At 43.0% G+C, this 15969-nt stretch overlaps 1 protein-coding gene across 1 annotated transcript in view; it reads right to left on the bottom strand.

The window, feature by feature from the left end:
* Window positions 1-15418, bottom strand: part of TNFSF11 (TNF superfamily member 11) — a 42186-nt gene extending 26768 nt beyond the window's left edge. Inside the window, exons 1-2 of the mRNA XM_086328471.1 lie at window positions 14834-15418; window positions 7485-7652 (exon numbers count right to left, since the gene is read on the bottom strand). Coding sequence (XP_086184597.1) covers window positions 7485-7652; window positions 14834-15049 — 384 coding nt within the window. The 5' untranslated portion in view covers window positions 15050-15418. The remainder of the gene's footprint in view (window positions 1-7484; window positions 7653-14833) is intronic.
* Between the last annotated feature and the right edge of the window lie 551 nt (window positions 15419-15969).

Genomic DNA, 15969 nt, shown 5'->3' with positions numbered 1-15969 from the left:
ATAACCTTCAACAAAATATGACTGCATAGAGGCAACAGGAGAAGAGGGCGGCAGAAGATGAGACGGTTAGATAGCATCATCAACTCAATGGACATGTATCTGAGCACAGTCCGGGAGATAGTGGAGGACAGGGAAGCCTGGTGCGCTGCAGTTCATGGGGCCGCAAAGAGCTAAAGACGATTTAGCACCTAAACAACAGCAACAATGGAGGTACTGTTGCTTCAGGCTATAATAGTAACAATTACCAACTATACCATTGGTAAGACAACCAATACATGAAAATCAGGCTTACAACTTTATGAATGGCTTTATGAACTGATCAAAGACCTGTGTTTAATTAAAAAATTAGTTTACGGAATTTAAGAAGTCATCAGTCCTTTTTTTCCTTCCATCTCGAGTCTAAGTCAGATGTGATATATTCAAACGTGAGCAAAAAGGCTATAGCTCTTGTCCTGATGGAGCTGCAGTTTTGTTCCAAGACCTCTAAACATTTCTGATTATGCAGTTTCTTGAGAGAAGGAAAAAATTCAATGCTCCCAAACTTACATATTTTTTTACTTAAGTATTAAAACATTGTTGAATATTAGATACATTATAAAATATTCTAAAGCTAACATTAAAAAATACATATACATGTAAGAGCTTCCCAGGTGGTGCGAGTGGTAAAGGACCCGGCTACCAATGCGGGTAGATGTAAGAGATGCCGGTTCGATTCCTGGGTCGGGAAGATCCCCTGGAGAAGGGCATGGCAACCCGCTGCAGTATTCTTGCCTAGAGAATCCCATGGACAGAGGAGCCTGGCGGGCTATAGTTCATAGGGTCACAAAGAGTGGGACACCACCGAGGCCACTTAGCATGCACGCACGCATACATGTAAGTCACCACCCTTCCTTCCCACATCCTAGAGGGTCACCTTGAATGCACTGAGCCCTTCACACTGGAGAACAAGGTGACTGATTTGTCTATGGATTCTCTGCTCCGTATCACCCTTTCAGATACATTTCAAAATAAGTTTCCGGAAGTTTTTCACAAACAGGTACCCAACGTGACATTAGCAAGCAAGCATAGAAACATCAGAGCTTCCCAGGTGGCACTACGGTAAAGAACCAGCCAGAAAATGTAGGAGATGTAACAGACATGGGTTCAATCCCTGGGTCAGGAAGACCCCCTGGAGGAGGGCATGGCAACCAGCCCAGTATTCCTGCCTGGAGAATCCCACGGACAGAGGAGCCTGGGGGGCTACGGTCCATTGGGTCGAAAAGAGTCAGACACGACTGAGCGACGAACACTTAAACTTAACAGCAACATCAAGTAGAGTTACCTCCCAGGTCTCAGGATATATAAACAGTGTATAAACTGAGCCCGGCCGGGAGGTCTGAGGGCCAGGCACCCCTGCTCAGGCCTGAGCGCCCACATCGCTCTTCAGCCTAGCAGAGGCCAGAGAGGCCACCAAAGCCGGAACAAGAACTGCTTTATAAATTGGACACCGTATTTGTGCTAGTGTTTTCTTTATTGTCATAGACTGTTATGACAGACTTCGTAAATTGTGGTTGGCAGAGCTAGATCACTAAGAGGCTTTCAGAGTTCTGTGCTAAAGGGGAAAAAAAGCCAAGAAAACCCAGCCGCAAACAAAAAAAGGGAGAAAAACAGCATTACTAGTCTGACCAAAGACGGGCTGGGTAAACAGCAGTTTTTGCACACATAGAATGTGATACTGTGCTTATGTCTGGCATTTGTTACCACTGGATGGGGCGAGCTCTCAGTAATGACTGCAGCCGCCAATGTCATTTTGTTTCACGGGTTCACCCAATATCTGCATTAGAACTAAAACTCAGAGTCACACCTACCTGTGCACGCCTCCTGTTCTATTTTTAGCATCAACAAGAGCAATGAGAAGTCTGATTATTCTGGCAAGATGCGTAGGCTGTCACATTAACCAATAATCCTTATCATAGGATAACACATGTGGCAAATCACTGTTTGGCCAAGGTAATGTGGCTCAGCTGGTAAAGAATCTGCCTGCAATGCAGGGGACCTGGGTTCCATCCCTGGGTTGGGAAGATCCCCTGGAGAAGGGAAAGGCTACCCACTCCAGTATTCTGGCCTGGAAAATTCCATGGACTGTATAGTCCATGGGGTCGCAAAGAGTCGGGCACGACTGAGCAACTTCCACTTCACTTCAAGGGAAAGGTAAATCCTTGGTTATTGGAGAAGTTATAGCAAAGTGCCTAGCACAGTAGCACCCTTCATGAACACTGCTTGACTCTAATGATAAGATATGAACAGCATGCAGCTTTGGCCTAAAGAGTCTCTTGTTGGGGGAAAAATGGCATCTTCTACTTTCAAACACACAATGGTATATTATGACAGCTTCTTATTCTTTAAAAAGGATTACCTGTGTGTAACATTATTACCCATGAATAACATGTAAAATACTATAGCACAACAAAAATAAATGTGAAATTAATAAAAAGTTCTACTCATCCTGTGGGCTTCCCTGGTGGCTCAAATGGTAAAGAATCCACCTGCAGTGCAGGAGACCTGGGTTTGAGCACTGAGTTGGGAAGACCCCCTGGAGAAGGGAATGGCAACCCACTCCAGTATTCTTGCCTGGAGAATCCCATGAACAGAGGAGCCTGGTGGGTTACAGTCCACGGGGTGGCAAAGAGTTGAACACGACTGAAGTGACTTAGCACGCACGAAAGACATGAGGTAACACTATCACTTTTTAAAAATAGCAAACAAACTGTCCTAATTCCATTTTTTAATAACCCAAACTATACCCACTTATACAAAATAATTTATATTAAATTATATATATACACACAATCATATTCACACACACAATGAGGTCTACATTAAGGTGTTTGTTCTCTTTTATGGATTATGACTTTGCACAGTTCCATCTTTACATTATCCAATCCTATTTTAAAAGTCTCTGTAGAGTTCTCTGGTTTTATTTGCATAAGCTTTGTATCAATTCAGTTCAGTTCAGTTGCTCAGTCGTGTCCGATTCTTAAGCTTTGTATATTCCTTGTTAAATGAATTTTTCGGCCTTTTCAAAAATTATGAATGAAATCTTTCATTCATGTTTTCTAATTATTGTTTGAAATGGGGACAGCTAGTGATTATTACCTATTACTTTTGTAAACTGATTTATTTTTCTTGTAGCCTCTCAGTTCCTTTGAATTTTCCCAAGTATACAAGCACATCACATTCAAACTCCACCTTCTATATATTTTATTTCATTCCTATATGTAATTGTGTTTGATAGCACATTCTGAACAATGTTAAATAACATGGGGATGGTGGATATCTTTGTTGTGTTCCTGATAGTGAGAGAAATGCTCCTATTTTTCATCATTAGCTAACTTTTAGTTTGAGCTATTTAGGATAACATCAAGAATCCAACTAGTTCTACTTTCTAATGGATTTTAAACAGCAGAAATACGTGCAAAATTGTGTCACTCACTTCTCAGTTATCTAGCAAATGATAACGTTTTCTTCTTTGACCTGTTAAAATGAATCATCCTTGCATTCCCATAAGTAAACATTAATGGTATATGTTCTTAATATTACTTATTTTCTAAATTATCTTGGCTGATTTTGCATACTCATTTTTCCAGAAGAAACCCAAAGCATAATTTTTAAGAACCAGGGTACCAATGAAATTAAAAGTTTGTCTTCTTTCCATTGTAAGGAGATTCAATATATGTTGATCTAAATAGAAAATTAGGAAGCAATCATTTACATAACCAGAATTACCTTAATTAGGGGTTCAGTTTTGAACTAATACACGACCTCTAGTACCTGTAATTGTTGTTTATAGATAGGTTACTCAATATCTCAGAGGCGGGATTAAAAGTGAACAAAAATGAAACATAGAACAAAAGAATAAAAATGAATTGGAATTTGTCTTTCTCTGACTTATTTCACTATATATATTCTCTAGGCCCATCCATGTTGCTACTAATGGCAATATTTCATTCCTCTCTTAATATTATATCACTTATACATGGAATCCAGAAAATAATACAAATAAATCTATAAACAAACAGAAATAAACTCACAGACGGAAAATAAACTTATAGTTACCAAAGGGATCAAAGAAAGGAGGGGCAAGTTAGGAGTCCTGGATGAACAGATACGAACTGCTATCCATACAATAGCACAAGGAATTATACTGAACATCTTGTAATAATCTATAATGGACTACAATGTGGGAAAAATAACTGAATCACATCACTGTATATCCAAAACTAACATCATATTCTAAATCAACTGCACAGCAAATTGAGTGTTAGATTTCACAGTGTACAGTGCAGTAAGTCCCCTTTTCCCACTGTGGATCAGAATTTTTGAAGATAATTTTAAATTAAGGGTCTTGCAAATGTTATGTCTTTCCTCCCCTAGTATACTGTCCTTCACAACACAGCTTATAAATGTCTCAAGAACAGGCTCTCTATATTCTGAATCACTGCATTATTTAAATCAAGTCTAAGTCTTAAATAGACCTGGAAGTTTCCTAAGGATAATATGTACTTAACACATTTACTGTTGCTCGTAATAAAAACATCCCAGTGCTTTTCTGCAACCTGTTTCACTGTTTGCATTGTTTTAATGCAATTTTAGAAAAATGATCAAACATGTTCTATCTAAACTTTAAAAATATGTCTTTGATTAAATCATCAACAATAACAATGAATTAGTAATAATGGTGGTAAAGTAATATATAAACATTTAATGAGTGCATACTCTATTTCCAGGACTGTGCTTAGGTCCTTTACATCTTTTATTCAAATCAACCACAATCCTATTATAGAGGGATTGTGAACTCTAGTTTTTAAAGATAAGGAAGCCAGAGTGAAGAAATATCAAGTACTCTCCCAAGATCACATTTATTCAAACATAAGTCTGACTTCACATGCTACAATTTCTCCCACAAAATATACATGATTAAAATGATAAGAAAGCGTGCTAAGTCGCTTCAGTCGTGTTTGACACTTTGCAACCTTACGGACTGTAGCCCGCCAGGCTCCTCTGTCCATGGGATTCTCCAGGCAAGAATGCTGGAGTGGGTTGCCATGCCCTCGTCCGGGGGAATCTTTCTGACCCAGGTATTGAACCTACATCTCTCACATTTCCTGCATTGGCAGGCGGGTTCTTTACCACTAGCACTACTTGGAAAGACTTGAAAGTGAGAGTGAAATGTTGGTTGCTCAGTCATGTCTGACTCTTGTGAACCCATGGACTGTAGCCCTCCAGGCTCCTCTGTCCATGAAATTCTCCAGGCAAGAATACCGGAGTAGGTAGCCATTTCCTTCTCCAGGGGATCTTCCCATCCCATGGATTGAACCATGTCTCCTGCATTGGCAGGCGGATTCTTTACTGCTGTGCCACCTAACCTACTGCTACTACTGCTAAGTCACTTCAGTCATGTCCGACTCTATGCGACCCCATAGACAGCAGCCCACCAGGCTCCCCTGTCCCTGGGATTCTCCAGGAAAGAACACTGGAGTGGGTTGCCATTTCCTTCTCCAATGCATGAAAGTGAAAAGCGAAAGTGAAGTTGCTCAGTCGTGTCTGACTCCTAGCGACCCCATGGACTGCAGCCTGCCAGGCTCCTCCATCCATGGGATTTTCCAGGCAAGAGTACTGGAGTGGGGTGCCGTTGCCTTTTCCGCCACCTAACCTAAGATGAGGTAAATACAGCATAGCAGTCATTCAATTTCCAATTGCTTCCGATAGTGAAAAATCAGAAGTTATTCATTTTTCTCTTGTTTTTAGTAGTTTAATTTTTTGCAAAAGCAGAAAAAGAAAATGCTATAGAACATTTAAAAATGAATTAGACTAATGGAATTACTGTTGCTGTATAGCTCAAAAATTACAATAGATGATCAAAAGATCCAACTTACACCTACATTTTAAAATAGGCATCAAAAATAAATAAAATAGGCATCTACTGCATAAAGCTAAGCATCTACACACTAAATATAATGAAAACACAATCTTTTTAAACAACATTCTTATAGATATTAGAACGATATATACTTCTTTGATTCTATGATATATATATATTTTTATATTTCAGAATCTCTGAACTGGATGCAACTAGAATCTATAATGATTATGTTTAATTCTTTTGTCAAATGTTTTTCTCTTTTTGTGATGCATGAAATAATAAAGTAAGTTGAAAATTTGTGGTTTCTTAAATTTGTTGAAATATAGCAAATACCAGCCTGAAGGGTTATACAAAACAGTTTTATCTCTCCCTACCTCTATATCCAATACATATCCTCTTTTTAAAAAATGTGATTAGTACTTGTGAATTTTTTAAAAAGAAACTCGAATTTCAACTTAGGTTTGAGGCATTTGAGAAATTTAGAATTTACTGTGAGATTATCAGAGTTAGCCCAGGGAGCTGCAAACTAGAGGTTGGGATGTCCGAGCAGACGCAAGAACCCATCAGATGTGTTATGCGAGGCATCAATGTGGACGCATGCGCACACCCTGGAGTCGGGGGGCTCTACCCAGTTCTTGCTGGAGTCAGTAAAATAATGCCAAGGCTGCAGAATTCTCAGGGGACTGTATCCAGGAAAACAAAACAGGCAGTTATTCCAGCATTTCTCCACTGAGGCTGTCACTGTAGAGAAGTCATTTGTCTTCTGTATCCCCATCCCCTCCCTTCTCACTCAGCTCTCCTGGAAAATCAGAAAAGGTCCAGAGAATTTCCCCTCCCCCAACATCAACTCCTGCTCTACTTCACTTCCCCTCACAAGTCAGATGACAACAGAGGGCCAGCTAATACTTATTCTCCACAGAACCCTGGATCCACACACAGATGGGGAATAGGGGGTCTTCCCATTTCAAAACCCAACATAAAGGAAGTAGCCAGTAGAGAATCCTTGAGCAGAGAGAATGGTTTCTAAGGCAGGGATTTCAAACCAGCACACTGGCTCCCTGACTACCACAAACCATCCCTGTCCTCCTTTCAAGAGTGAATTTAAATGCTTCCTCCAAAATAAGAGAAAGAGAGAGAGAGGAAGGGGAGAGAAAGAAAGAAAGGAAAGAATATTTGCATGAACACCGATGGTCACTATAATTAACCACGCGGTCATGTCCGATTCTTTGCAACCCCATGGACTGTAGCCCTCCAGGCACTTCTGTCCGTGGGATCCTCCAGGCAAGAATACTGGAATGGGGTGCCATTCCCTTCTCCAGAGGATCTGCCTGACCCAGGGATGGAACCCAGGTCTCCTGCATTACAGGCATATTCTTTACCATCTGAGCCACCAGGGAAGCCCAATTAACCACTACCAACTTCAAAAGGATTCTGCTAATCCCTCAAAAAAAAATTCTCTTTAGCTCTCTTACAAATTACTAAAATAAAAAAGAACAAAGTCAACAGCACTTAGCCAATTTTAATTTTCAGCATTAGTAGAGTCAGTGAGGGCTCTTGACTTATCATTTCAATGTGGACTCACCTTCTGCACAGCTGCTTGAAAAGCCTGTTTAATTCTCTTACACGAATCAGGTATTAATTTTGAGTCTTGACTCTCCAGAGTTGTGTCTTGCAAATCCGTGTTTTCATGGAGCTTGAAAATTCTATTAATGCAGTGAGTGTCATCTTCTGATATTCTGTTAGGATCCATCTGAGAGGGGGAAAAAAGTGTGAGAACATAAGAGTGGTTATCATTGATCACTCTGCTGTTGAGTCAAGTGTGACTGAGACAACAGAATTCATTCTTGGAAGAATGAATGCAGGTTCCCAATAGCTAACAATTAATACAATTACCCTCCAGTTGGTGCAAACATTGACTTCTAATTTGCTTTTATGAGTATCTGACTATCATCCACAACACACGTGTACACATGTAATTCAAGGGGAAATTATCAAAATTGTCTGACGTTATTCAAGTCCTCACTGAGGGGAAGGGCATCAACGAAACTACCGGTGTTCAGTACAGGAAGAGCAAGCCTTTTAAGTCCTAAGGAGCACGCTATGTGGGATTATGAAGCCCACTTGGATATTCAAAGCATGAAACCTACATAAATCAGGTGAAATTAACATCATGTTCAGCTGCCATGTTTGCCTAGCCTTTTCCCTTAATCAATGTGTGTTTTAATCAGCCGAAGAAATCCATTTCCTAGCCCCAAAGAAAACCTGCAGCCAGAAGCAGTTTCCCTTTTTGTTGAACCTCTCACCAGTGTTCTTAGATGGGAGAGCTACATCTGTTAGAAGGTGACTGAAAACGTGTTTGGTGATGCTTGGGATCAGCTGGGGTGAAGGGGGCTCATGAGCACCTATACATATTCATGCTGAGGGAATGCTAAAATTCTTGAAGTGCGTGGGATAGTCCCACCCAAAATATCCCCACAGAGTTATAGCTGGTCGCCTAGTTACAACAGGTACCAGCACAAGCATTTCTTCATATATTACTTTTTAAATTGTCTGCCAGCTCCTCCTGGGGCTCTGACGAGCCTTTGTAGTGGTTTCAACTGCCAAGTAAAGAGGAGAGGTAATTAGCTACCTAATTGTTTTAATAATAGTGGCTTAATTTATCATTCTCTCCTTTCAAAAACTTCAAGGTACTTCATGTGCACTTGCTTTTTAGGTACAGGCTAGATTTAAAAAAAAAAGGCGGGGGGATTACATAAGTCTGCCATAACCAAAGCACAGTCAGTTAATACCAGCTCTCTCAATCCCTGGTTTAATTATCTTTCTAAAAGTCAGTGGAAGATGTGCAGATTTATGAACCAGCTGTCAGAAGTAAACTAAGTACCCTACCCATATCCAAAACTCTCAAAACAAAATGATAGCCTTTCCACAAATGTGCACCCACCAATGCAAATTTTATCATTCCACTCTTGTACATTAAAGGATTGGTAACGTCTAAAATCACGGGAGAGGTGTCACTTAGGACTCAAAACTACTTGCCACCCATATTTGTCTTTTATGTCTCTAAGATAATGAGTACGAATCATAATATCTGAGATTTCATATAAGGCAAGCTTTCCATTCCATAGTTCTGCTTAAAAGCCCACTTACACCAGTAAGTTTCCCACAAAACCAGAGAGGCTTGGGCAACTGATATGAAGGGTCACTGGGTTTAGACCTCAAGAAAGAAGTTTCCTGCGAAGGCCTCAGTTGGCTCACCACCAGAAAGCCGCTGAGCTAAAGAGACAGTGTGGTATTAGTGGGGAAACGCCTGGGGACCCTAACATTGGTTAAGCTCCAACCCCACTGACAAGCTGAGCGCCATCAACAGAAACAGTAGCCCCCATGACTCTTGCTGTGGGAAGTATAGTCCTGTCATCTTCAGGGTTACAAGATCAGCCAGATTTTGTTAGAAATGCAGGTGCCCAGGTCCCACCCTGGGCAGTGCCTGTGGATCTGCATTCTAGCTCTGATTCGAGGTGATTCTCTTGCACGTTAAGGTTTGAGAAGGGATGCTTTCAAATACCAAAGGTACAAATATCAATTGTCTACTATTAAAATGTCTCCAAATTTCCTTGGATACCCACTTTTAAAGTTTTTTCACAAGTAATACCAGCTAGCACAAAAATACTGATATGGTCAATAATGGCTAAAGGTTTAATGAAGAGAAATATGATGCAAAGATTTTAGTCTTTTCTCTCTTAAAAAATAGCCCTGCCCAGGTCCCACCCTGGGCCAATTTATTCAATATCCCTAAGAGTTGAGGTCAACTGAATCTCTCTCCCCGAGTGTATCTAATGTGTAAGTGAGAACCACTGTTTCAGATGGTCATGTTAGGGCTTGTTTGTTGTTTAGTTGCTAAGTCATATCTGACTCTTTGCAACCCCATGGACTGTAGCCCACCATCTACTGTCCATGGGATTCTCCAGGCAAGAATGCTGGAGTGGGTTGCCCTTTTCTTCTCCAGGGGATCTTCCCAACCCAGGGATCAAACCTGTGTCTCCTGGATTGGCAGGTGGATTCTTTACCAGAGTCATCTGGGAAGCACATTTAGAGCTAAACATATATAAATGTTACCAATTATTTTCCGAAATGAAAGTGTGACATCATTCAGTTTGATATTATACTCACTTATTTTGTTTACTTAAGGGTCATACATTAGAAATTTATTTTTAAATTTTATTTTATTGAATTAATTTGCAATGTTGTATTATTTTCTAATGTAGAGCAAAGTGATTGAGTTTTTTACATATATATATGTGTGTGTGTGTGTGTGTGTGTGTGTGTGTGTATATAGCAGTTTGCATCTGCTAATCCCAAACTCCCAATCTGTCCCTCCTACACCTTCTGTCTTGGCAACCAGAAGTCTGTTCTCTATGTCTGAGTCTATTTCTGTTTCATAGTAAGTTCCTTTGTGTCCTATTTTAGATTCCACATATACGTGATATCATATGGTATTTGTCTTTATCTGATTTACTTCAGTTAGAATGATCCATCCATGTTGCTGTAAATGCCATTGTTTCACTCTCTTTATGGCTGAGTAATATTCCATTGTCTATATGTGCCATATCGTCTTAATCTAGTCATCGGTCAGTGGACATCTGTCCTCATGTCTCGGCTAATGTGAACATGCCACTGTGACACAGTGGTGCAAGTGTCTTAGGAACTTATTTTTCATCTACAACCAAATGTCTATGTTAGTCTGCTGCCCTTGCAACTCTCCGTGCATGCAAATAGAGACCAGGAGAAAGGGCGGAGCAGAGGTGCAGGGGTGCAGCGCCAGCCACGTGTGTGCATGCTAAGTTGCTTCAGTCGGGTCTGACTGTCTGCACCCCATGGACTGTGGTCCACCAGGCTCCCCTGTCCATAGCATTCTCTATGCAAGTATACTGGAGTGAGTTGCCATGCCCTTCTCCAGGGGGTCTTGCCCACCCAGGGATCGAACTGAGGTCTCCTGCACGGCCGGCAGATTCTTCACTGTCTGAGCCACCAGGGAATCCCCAAATCACAGTAAACTGACTTACAAATGAATTCACTGTACTAGAAATGACTGAAAATATTAAGTGAATCTTGAATATCTGATTTAAACTGGACTTCAAAAATACATGTATCAGATGGTGTGGTTCACATGCAAGTAACTCAGTCTGAAAGCTTCCTTGAAACTTCATCGCTTGTAGGGTTAATTGAGGCAGGATGCTTGCCATCTGTGCTGCTGCGTTTTCTGGTTTTTTAAGCCGCCAGCCCACACACCTCCACATCAGACTTTTGGTAGTGACGGCTCTCCTTCTTGGGTAAAGAACAGCCCAGGGAGGTTGGTGTGCATGCTGAGGGTTTGGGGAAAGAGTTAAAAGGGAAGAGAGATTGAGTTTTCTGAAAAACTTATCTTATAGCTAAGTTCTAAACTTTGAATATGGTTATATGGATGTTGTGTGTATATGTGTGTGTGTTTAAATACACATCAATATTTAAAAGCAACTTTTTGGAAGGGATTTTTTTCTTTGTAAACCGAAGTATGAATACTATGTGGTAAATATATAGCACAAACCACACGCTATTTTTTCTTTGGCAAGGTTGGTGGGGGAAAAGCCAATCTACATTGGATCTAGTACTTTTTTTTTTTTTTCTTAATCTAGGCACAAGCAATCTGCAAACATTCGGGAGGCACATTCACTTTTAACTATTCAAACATGAGTTGAGAAAGGGAAACTCGTTTTAAGTCACTATAATTTTTTTTTTTTTACATTATTTGGGGATATTTTTCTAAATGCATTTAAAACTAAATTGAACTGTTTTTTCTTTGAACTTTTTTTAATGGGGTATAGCCAACTAACAATGTTGTGATTCTTGAGGATTTTCAGGACTTCCCTCTCTCACTTTTAAACAAAAACAATAAAACTGGCTCCATTTTCTTTTCTTTTTTACTATAAACTGCAAACATGCTACCTGATATTAGATGATTTCATTCTAACTCAAATGCACTCAGGAATCCCAAGTAAGTGACCCACAAACTGAGTGGAAATCAAAAATCTATCTCTCATTTGGTACCAAGTTCTCATCCAAAGGAACTGATGTAAGTGAAAACATTCAACCAGTGTCAGGTCAAACTGGGTCTATTCTCTCAGCTAGAACTTTCAAAGAAGGCTTCCAGCAAATGTAAAAGTGTAAAGAATTGTAGACTCAACCTACAGGTACTGACCATAGAGTTTCAACAGTTACCAGTGGATCTATAAGCAAACATGTTATTATTTTGAAACAAATTCCAAACATTCTATTTCATTTGTACCTTCTTCTGAATGTATCTCTAAATGTCTAGGACTCCTTTAGATATCATCCTCAGCAAAACCTAACCACATCTAGTGGGATATTCCTATGAAAACATTGTTCCAAATATTACTTCTTTACTGAAGAAAGCCACTTTTTAAAAATGCAGCCCAAAGCTGGGTTCAGCATAATGGCTAATACATTTTATATAAATATTGGAGAATCCCAATCTTCATGACATCTAGGAAAACTGTACCCAGAAATTCGATGACATTAAATTCTCCAAATGAAATTTTTCTAGCCAGGCTTATTAACTTACATGTGGACTTTGAAAAAAATTGTTGGAAGTTTTCACTGTTATCCATGTGACGTCAAGACTGCTAAACGATCATGAGAAGGCTAGACTTCTCAGCCCGCCAGACCATTAATACTGGGACTCCGTACAAAGAGGTCAAACAATTTCTTCAACAGCCCAGCAAGTCATTCTTTTTGAAATGGTCACATTTCCATGGTTCCTGTCAATCTAAGCTGTTCCTGGTCCCTACAATCCATTCATCCCCTAGCTCTTTCAGTGCTGAATACTCACTTCACAATTCCTGCTATGAAAATGCCGTAATGCTAAGGTGTTAGAAGAGATAAAAGACGGAGAAGTACTGGGGCTTCCCCGGTGGTCTAGTGGTTAAGACACTGCCCTTCCAATGCAGGGGAGTTGAGTTTGATCCCTGGTGGCAACTAAGAACACACATGCCCCAGGACCAAGAAATAAAAATTAATTAATTAATTAAATTTAAAAAGAGGGAACGACTGCATCTTCTGTCTCTTTCCTCAATGCTTCTCTCTTATTTGACTAGGAATCTAAAGTCTTTTGTTATAGTCCCCATCATTACCTGGCATCATGCATGCAACACAGCAGATGGGCACTGTATGTTGACTAAATGATTCTTAACTCGTATTCCGCACCACTGAATAGTGCCAAGTGCAGCGCAGGCACTCAGTATGTAAGAATTAAACGGGGGAGGGGGCAGGACCATATACCGGATGAGAAAATGGATAAATCAGCCATTTTTGGCTGCAGCGCAGTCCAATGAAAGAAAAATGTTTCATCACTTTCATATAGATTTGTGTAATCTAAGAGACCCTGATGCTGGGAAAGATCGAGGGCACGAGGAGAAGGGGGGGCAACAAAGGATGGGTTGGATGACATCACCGACTCGATGGACATGAGTTTGAACAAGCTCCGGGAGGGAGACCGTGAAGGACAGGGAAGCCTGCTGCAGTCCATGGGGTCGCAAAGAGTGGGACAGGACTGAGCGACTGAATGACAACGTTGCAAGAAAACTACTTGAAAGTTGTGGTTTTAGAAAAACTTTCTCAACAGGAAAATATGTTTATTAACATACAAATACAAATTTTCTAAAATACTGTGCCTAGTATGTCTACTTCTGTCTCAGTTCATAAACTAGTTCTACAAAATGCAAATTAGTGGATACTGAATACTTAGCAAAAAGTCTATGATGACAAGCTCAGGACTCTGGCACATGTCAAAAACCTGTACAATCCAGGCAATGCCATGTCTCATGCATCCAATTTGGTTTAGTAATCACCTTTGAATCTGAAAACCAATGAAGTCCAAACCCAACTCTCTTTTCCCATAAAAAAAAATGCACAGTCAGCCCCCCACTTCCTTTGAGAAAGAGTTCACAGCACCAGACAAGAATATTTGAATGAATCCAAGCAACTGCACAGCAATTTCCAAGAAAACACAAGAGCAGAAACCACCAGAAAGCATAATGTTACAAATTTACCCCTTCCTTTCTACTATCTCTCCCCAGTCCCTAGCCGGTTTCCCCATCTTTGAAAAGCTTGGTTATTTGCTAGATTGTCGCCAGGCTGTGCCAGGGCAGAGAACTTCACCACCTCCACACACGTCTCGCTTCCTTCCTCCGCCCACCTTCGTGGGAAGGCACGTGGGCCCTTCTCTCTTCTTTCACCCAGAGCGAGAGAAGCCCGGCTCCTAAGACTAGGCGTCCCTGGCCACGCTGTGTCTTTTGGTCCATCTGTATGCCTTGGGCATCGCCACCCGATGCTCCAGAGGCTGCGGGCAGCGCACGCATTGCGACCTTCGGCTCCGCGCGCACCCCGGCACGGTGCAAAGCAACCGGCCCCAGGACCCCGCAATCTCTGGGGGGTGGGTGGGAAGGGAAAAGGTCGGTGACGCCTGACTGGAGACGCTCCATTTTGTTCCTAAGTGAACATCAATAAGTTCATTCTTTGCTCCAAGAAGGATACAGAAGGGGAGAAAAGCGCGTAATCGTTTCCAAAAGAGGTGAGCGACCAATGCGGTCTCGCCGGGGGAAATTCAAACGCACCACGCCGGGCGAGCCCAGCCTCAGCGAAACAGCCTGGCCGGGCTGCGCCCGCGGGGACCGAGGCCAGCGCTCCGGGCCCCGCGCCCGGCTGCGCCGCAGTCACACGTTCTCTTTTATTTAAGAGTCCCTTTCCCCTCCGGAATATGCAAGATCCGGGGAAGCCCGGCCGGGGTCGGGGGGGGGAACCAAACTCCACCTCCTGCCAAGTGCTGGCGGGTCGAGGTGGGCGCGCCCCACCCGCGCGCCCTGTGGGGCGAGCACTCACCTGCGCTCGGAAGTAGAGGAACAGGGCGACGCTGCACACGACCTGGCCCAGCCCCAGCCCCAGGAGGGCCACGAACGTGGACCGAGAGGCGGCGGCGGCCGCGGGGGTTGCGGGCGGCGGCGGGGCGTGCAGCGGGCCCTCGTGCGGGGCGCCCGCGCCGCCCATCTCCTCGGAGCCGCGCAGGTACTTGGTGTAGTCTCTGCTGGCGCGGCGCATGGCGCTCGGCCCCCTCGCTCGGGCGCTCGCCTCCCTCCCGGGCTGGGCTGCCGCGCGCTCAAGTCCGAAGGCGGCGCGAGCCGGCGCGCGGCCAGGCGGGCCTCGACGCGGGGCGCTCAGAACCCGGCGCTGCTCCGGGGGCGCGCGGACCGGCGGGGAGGGCTCCCGGCCGCCCCAACTCTTATAAACCGCCTCGGGAGGGCTGGCCCCGCGAGCCAACCCGCCCCGGGCGAAGCTGCCTCTTCCACTCCCACCCCGGGCTCCCCTTCCTTCCTTTCGCCCTCCCTCCCTGCCTCTCTCACTCAAAGGCCTCCTCCCTCCCCGTCGGGGCCCTCGGGGGTGGAGGCAGTGGGTTGGTCCAGCGGTTCCCAGACACCACTTGCCCGCCGTCTGAAGCTCGAGGAGATGGGCTGTCTGAAAGTCCAAGAGCTGGGTAGGGGGAGAGGCGAGGCAATGCCTTGGTCAAGGATGAAGGTGACGTTACAGACGTTCCTGAGTCAGTCTGCATCCCTGAGCCTCAGTTTCCCCTACAGGATTTAAAAAGTCGGACTTAGTGATGTCTGAAGGCCCTTCCTGCCTGTCTCACCTCCTCTTTCCTCCCACGACCCCCCCCCCCCGCCATTTTTTTTTCTGCAGGAAGCATCCTCAGGAGCACTGAGGGTGCAGCCTCTAGCATATAGGTTCCAAATATAGATTCTGATTATGTATTTTGGCAAGCTTAGGAAACCAGAACCCTCTCCCCCAAACCCTGGTTTCTGCACCCTCAAAGTGGCTTTAAATGAGGCAGATTTTGAATGTGGCAGCAGGAAGCTTATAGGAACCAAGTCAGACTTAAAAAAAAAGAAGAAGAAGAAAGAAATGGTACAGAGAGAGGATCCAGTAAGGTCACATATAGGACCATAGATGTTAAGAGAGTTGGG

This window comes from Bos grunniens, chromosome 12 (assembly GCF_055505025.1).
Source record: "Bos grunniens cultivar Pamir isolate PY7600 chromosome 12, Bosgru_T2T1.0, whole genome shotgun sequence".
Lineage (NCBI taxonomy): Eukaryota > Metazoa > Chordata > Mammalia > Artiodactyla > Bovidae > Bos > Bos grunniens.
This window is presented reverse-complemented; position numbering and strand designations above follow the sequence as displayed.